At 44.1% G+C, this 6,465-nt stretch overlaps 1 protein-coding gene across 1 annotated transcript in view; it reads left to right on the top strand.

Annotated features, from left to right (window-relative positions):
- Window positions 1-1,931: 1,931 nt before the first annotated feature.
- LOC310778035 (phospholipid-transporting ATPase IH-like) overlaps window positions 1,932-6,465 on the top strand; it is a gene marked incomplete at both ends in the record, with an annotated part of 67,627 nt that continues 63,093 nt past the window's right edge. The window contains one exon of the mRNA XM_083638351.1: window positions 1,932-1,970. Within this exon, the coding sequence (XP_083494477.1) occupies window positions 1,932-1,970 (39 nt within the window). The remainder of the gene's footprint in view (window positions 1,971-6,465) is intronic.

Genomic DNA, 6,465 nt, shown 5'->3' with positions numbered 1-6,465 from the left:
GAGTGTCTGAAATTTGGCACTGCACTCCGTCGCATTCCCAGCAGCACACTCCCAAAGTTTGATGTCGATCGGACGAACGATTCTCAAGATAAAATGCTTTTTGTGTTGCCAGTAGAGGGGACTTACTGAAAGTTGACCACTATCCTCCAAAGGGTACCACAACCTGCTTATAGTGTTTAAAGTGGCCTTGGTATAGCTTGCTTTATTATCTGGTAGTATTCTATTCAAGACCATATCCTTCTAAAACTTCTCATAGGATTACTATTATTCATTATATAGGCTACACAACTGGGATAAATCAGGCATGTAGTCAAACACACCATGACAACATATTGTAATAGATCACATGCAGAGGACAATTATAACGGTTACAATCTACTATGAACAAAAAAGCATGTTGCAATGTGTCCATTGAGACCAACTTATCATTAAACATTTAAGTGCCTTGGGGGCTAGAGGGAGGTAAACAGAGACATCTTGCATTAGTAGAGCTGGAGGTGCTGCTGGATCCCTATGCATTATTAATAGCGTCTGCACTAATTGAAAGTCATAACTCCGCAAATGAAATGTCTGGGGCAGACATCATGCCTGCAGCCTGCTGTCAGAGGATCCCCCTGATGGAGACGGGGCTAATTTTAGACCGTCTGTCCATATACTCACAAATACAGTTGAGACTGGTGATGATATAGAAAGCATTATGCATAAACAGCATTTCTGCTTTTCCTATATATACTTAAATAGGTATGTGGAGTGTGTGTGTGTGTGTGTGTGTGTGTGTGTGTGTGTGTGTGTGTGTGTGTGTGTGTGTGTGTGTGTGACTTACACGTGCCAGGACAGGAGGGTGTCATATTTAACATGTTATGAAAATAAGTGTCTGTGGCACACATGGAATGTCTCCACCTAAAAATACTGTAAAGACTGTGAGGCCAAAATAATCACATCAAAGAAGGAAGTCTGCACTTAACTGACCATACTCTCACATGCCAAACGAGTTGACAAATCATCTTGCAGCAGTCTTATCATCATCATAAAAGGGAGTAGCCTAAGTGGGTTCTGTTTGTTTGTTACAATTGTTGTCCCACTGATGATGTCATAATGTCTATGACATCATCAGTGATGTCACTGTAATTGTGATGTCACTGATTGTCTTTTTTGTCCCACTGATGATGTCACAATGTCTATGAATAATTACATCCCAACAGTCTAATCCTAATGTTAATTTAAAATTAGATATACATTTAAATCTGGCTTCAATGGCCATTTTAGAAATAGCGAAATGGACTGATTGATAGATAGATAAATCAATCAATCAATCAATCATGAGTGGATTCAGCACACTTTATCTGGGCAGATTGATTGAATTGCAGATCTATGCGGGCCTTAGGTCGCCCCCTCCAAATTTTGGCTTGCATGACGCCCCTGATCAGAACCATTTCCTTCATTCTTTTATTATAGTGCAGTATTCAGATTTATTCCCGGAGGGAGCGAGAAAGTCGCAGCACGCATGCGCGCAGCGTAGTCATCTGATGTGTGAAGGCAATGAACGGTTTCGCATTGCCCTGCCAGCCTGCTACATCGAGAGCCACCAGCGGGGCACGGACAGAAAGAAATATTTGTTGCAAGAATAAAACCGTAAAAATATACAAGGCGTGACGCACAAGGCGGTGTAGCGGCTCGGTGAGTTGCATGTGGTGACATTTCTCTGGAAATGGAGCCGGAGTGTAGATTCGATTCGCTCAGCTGCTGCATGGCTCTTCCACCGAGTGAACTGAGAGAGACCGCTGCCTGATGGAGCTGGATGGAGACGGACACACGGCGGTCGTGAGCGTCAGCGATGGATACTGGTGAAAAGATACACATTAGGTAGCGTTTACGAGGATCCGAGCGAGGAGAGGTCTGCACGTCTCTACTGCACAACTACTGTCAAGAGGATGGATTTCAGCCGGCTCCGGAATCTCATCAGTAGATACGTAAGGGGGCCCGTCTGTCAATATTATTGTTACTGTTGTAGCAGTGTCTGCAAGTGCAACTCATGCCATGTCACATCATCTCATCTCCATACATCAGGCTATGGTTATCTCTCCTTGCGTCTGCCTCTCACTAGATTTCATAACCTATGATTGACTTGTTGAAAAGGTTGCACGCCCAGTGGCTGTGTGCTGCTCATCTATAAACATTTCATTGATCCGAGCTGTTTCACCGGCCATTGACTGTGTGGGCGGGCTTTACACATTGTCTCTGTGGGACTGAATGGGGAATGTGCTAGTACTAGTGGATCCAGATGCAGTGACGGCTGGTGCATGGGTGTGTAGAATAGAGATGAACTTGTCTGGCCCAGTTAAGTTGCTTTACATGCATGCACATCAACGCTGAAAGTGAAACTGCAAACAACAGTAGTTTGAATTTCACAAGATAGACTGACTGACTTCCAGCCTTTTCTTCTACTGAGACAGTTGTAGCAGTCTGACTCAGTGCCGGGGTGCCAGTCAGGTTTTGGCCTGACAATATATACTGTCATATATATATATAGACTGAGTCAAATCAGTCAGAGTCAAACCTCCCACAAAGGATTCACAAAATGAGTATAAATGCAGATATATAGAGGGTATGCATGTGATGTCACAGAGGCAGAAGTCACTGTGGGGTCACGCCCACTGAGTCACAGCAAGACTGAGCTTGAATGCAGTAATCAGCCTAGATAACTGACACCTGCTGCTCAGGGAGGAATTTGACACTCGTTTTGACACTCATTCCCGATTGAGGGGGCGTGTTCCAGTGGGTGTGCATACCCTCTATTAGAACACGGCTCTCTTGAATACTCGATTCTGATTGGTCAATCAACAAGATTCACCGGTCATTATTTCTCGACAACCGACCGCTGCTCTGCCACACCTGGATTAATCAGTTGATAAGAGCTTTTTGTCAGCAAACACTACTAATTAGGCCAACCAGTTGCAGCTGTGGTGTCTTGTGTGCCAATTACGAATGAAACAGCTTTGTCGTTGAAAACGCTATTAAAAAATCTATTTGAATAATTATTTTTGTCAGATTATTGAATGATTTAGTTGTAGGCCATGTTCTAAGCGGGATAATGTATATTGAGGCGGTGATTACTGGGAAATAATGACCTTCAGGTGAACGATTAAGCCCTCCGCTGCGCGTCGGGCTCAATCATCACCTGTCGGTCATTATTTCCCCCGTAATCACCGCCTCAATATACATTATCCCTTACTTAAACCATATCATGAACCCAAGAAAACCAGAATATTTGTAAGCAAGAAACCATACCTTTAGAATAAATGCAATTGACAGCAATAATCACCACACCACACACAAAGATCGTATATGCAAACAATTGTATTGACTGGTGTGATTGCTCCGGGTTACACTGAAGGAGGGGGCGTGTTGTTGTCACATTCACATACTACACTCATGCACCCACAGAGAAGTAGAATTCGGTAAGGCCTAATCAGCCTCTCTAATCAATGATCTAGCCTGTGTGCAAGCAGGAAATGCCCTCATAATGACAGAGTTGATGATGGGGCGTCGTGTGGCCGTATTACTGGTCTGTGTGGCGCTGGTTAAAAAAGGGCAGTGCCATCAGCAGCCTCTGATTATCTGCCAGGACAGGAAGCAGCTGGTCGGTGGGTGGCTGCATTAGAGGGAACGGGGTCTAGTAGGAACCAGGACTGACTCTGACAGGACTTGCAATAGGCATTTAAGACCAGACACCTCTCGAGTATCGATCGACACATCTGCTTGCTATATATATATAGACGACTGCAATGCCTTGACCTAACCTCAGAACTGGCTCAGGTGCTGCCAAGATAATCACGTATGTGTGTTGACGCACGTGTGTCGATGGGTGTGTGCGCGCGCGTGTGTTTCTGCGTGCAGGAGGCGGGTGGTGGTGAGTAAGGGCCCATGACGGATGCTCCAGCAGCCAGGGCTAAGTGTCAGGGGAAATCAGATCCACTAGTGAGGAGGAGAGGGGGCGCGAGGGGGCGAGGGAGGGGGGGGGGGGGGGGTGGGGGGGGGTCATTGAACGCTCCCCTCATCTCTCACACTGCTGTCCAACCGCTCTCCTTTGCATCTCACCATCGTCACTTCACCATGGTAACGTGACGAAGGAGGCAGGCAGGGAGACAGGGGAATGTTAATTCAATTATCCAGATATTGATGTGCAATTGGAGGGATGGTGAGATGTAGGGAGGCGTGTTGCCACCGATTTCCCAATTTCATACGGTCCTGATTCGATTTCGGATTTGATATGGTACGATTCGATATCGATATTTCAGTCACATGTATGCAGCAATGTAGCAATCCTTTCTTTCCCGATTATGCTATTGAAAATAAATGATTGAATTGTATTATTTTCTTCAGCTATGAAAGGATGTAGTTCTATTTCCACTTCTCCAAAATCTTTTTCTGAGTCCCCTTTGGAACGTCAGAGCGGAGTGTTTTGCTTTACTGCCCACGTTTGTGAGCCGTTCCCTCCAGTACATATCTTGTTTCCCTGTCACTGACTTGTGACTCACTTGTCCGTCATTAGTGTATTCTTCTGCCACATTGGCCAGGCGGCAAACTCTGCTCTGCTTGCTTTGCTACTAGCACCTTTGATTGCAACCAAGAATAAGGTTTCATGATTTGAGATCATTCTTTGATTTGGCTTCTTCGCTCAAATCCTCTAGCCCAGTGGTTCCCAACCTTTTCCAACTCAGGGCCCACTTTTATGTCTCAAAAATGTTCGCGGCCCACCTCCGACCCCATAAATACAAAGGCCATATAATGCGTTCTCAGAGCACTTTTTTATTGAAAATTGAACATAAAGGACTGAACTGAATACAGGAGAAACATGTTGGAAGCTCCACAGTCACTAACACAGCACCTGTAACATGTTGCAACACCTTCAGTATTACAGTTTTCAAGGAGCTGTCCACACACACACACACATACACACACACACACACACACACACACACACACACACACACACACACACACACACACACACACACCAATCATTCAAGGAGCTGTCCATCAGCACCACACAGATGTCAGAAATGACAAGCAAGGGGCTGTCTGTAACAGGCTAATTAACAAATGATTAATAAATAACGGTATCCTTCAACAATGGAAAAATGCATTCTCATAACAATTTGACATCCAATATCAGATCCAAACAAAATCCAAATATCAGAAGAAAGCCCATTAAATCGATAGGGTTACAAATAAACACAAACCCAATATAAAGATGATGTAAAGATGAAACTTCAATTCAAGCAAAAGCAATAACATCAAAGAAACAAAAATCATACTTTTTCAAGTATGATTTTTCAAAATCTTTCAAAAAAAAAAATGATTTTTTTTCTTTTTTTTTTCCCCCCCCCCCCCAAAAATCATACTTTTTTGGAAATGATTTGGCGGCCCACTTGCAATACCTTCGCGGCCCACCAGGGGGCCGCGGACCACAGGTTGGGAATCACCTAGCCTGGTTGAAAACATCCAGTTCCGTGAACTCACATTCTGTTTCATTCTGTGGATCCGTCTGGACTACGAGCTGTGCACAGTCATCTCAGTGAGTGGAAGCAGCCAGTCCTTCAGCCAATCAGCATCAGATCCAGTCAAATCCAAATCCACTCGGAAGAACGGCGAAAATGTGTTTTACGCTGAGAAACTGTGCTGTCGCTTACTCCTGTTAATTGTTGTTATTAAGTGTATTTCTGCAATATAGTTGACGTTACTGCTGGAGCCTGAGAGCCAGGGAGGCAGCCATTACTGTTTTGCCAGTGGCATTCCTGATTGTTATGATGTAAACTACGAGGCGGGTCCGTGATTGGCCCGTCTGCGCTGTGGATTCTGAAAACACCCGCCCCAGGGCAAAGGCCAGATGGTCTCGCTGACTCTCGCAGAACGAAACACAAATGTGAGTTAACTCGATCGGATGGTTTAGGTTTACCAGGCTATATAGATTCTCCACCTTGACTAATTGGAACCCAGCTTTCAATATCAAGGGAACGTGAACTGAGTTGCATAAGCCTTATGGTATGAGGCTTACAGTTGGTAACTGTAGCAAATGATTCATGCAGACCTGTCCGGTATGTATGTGTCTGTACTACAGTACTTATACACCTGTTGGTATGTACGTGTCTCTACTACAGTACTTATAAACCTGTTGGTATGTATGTGTCTGTACTACAGTACTTATAAACCTGTTGGTATGTACGTGTCTGTACTACAGTACTTATACACCTGTTGGTATGTATGTGTCTCTACTACAGTAGTTATAAACCTGTTGGTATGTATGTGTCTCTACTACAGTACTTATACACCTGTTGGTGGTATGTATGTGTCTGTATTACAGTACTTATAAACCTGTTGGTATGTATGTGTCTGTACTACAGTACTTATAAACCTGTTGGTATGTATGTGTCTGTACTACAGTAATTATAAACCTGTTGGTAT

Source organism: Poromitra crassiceps (genome assembly GCF_964638095.1).
Source record: "Poromitra crassiceps genome assembly, chromosome: 6".
Lineage (NCBI taxonomy): Eukaryota > Metazoa > Chordata > Actinopteri > Beryciformes > Melamphaidae > Poromitra > Poromitra crassiceps.
This window is presented reverse-complemented; position numbering and strand designations above follow the sequence as displayed.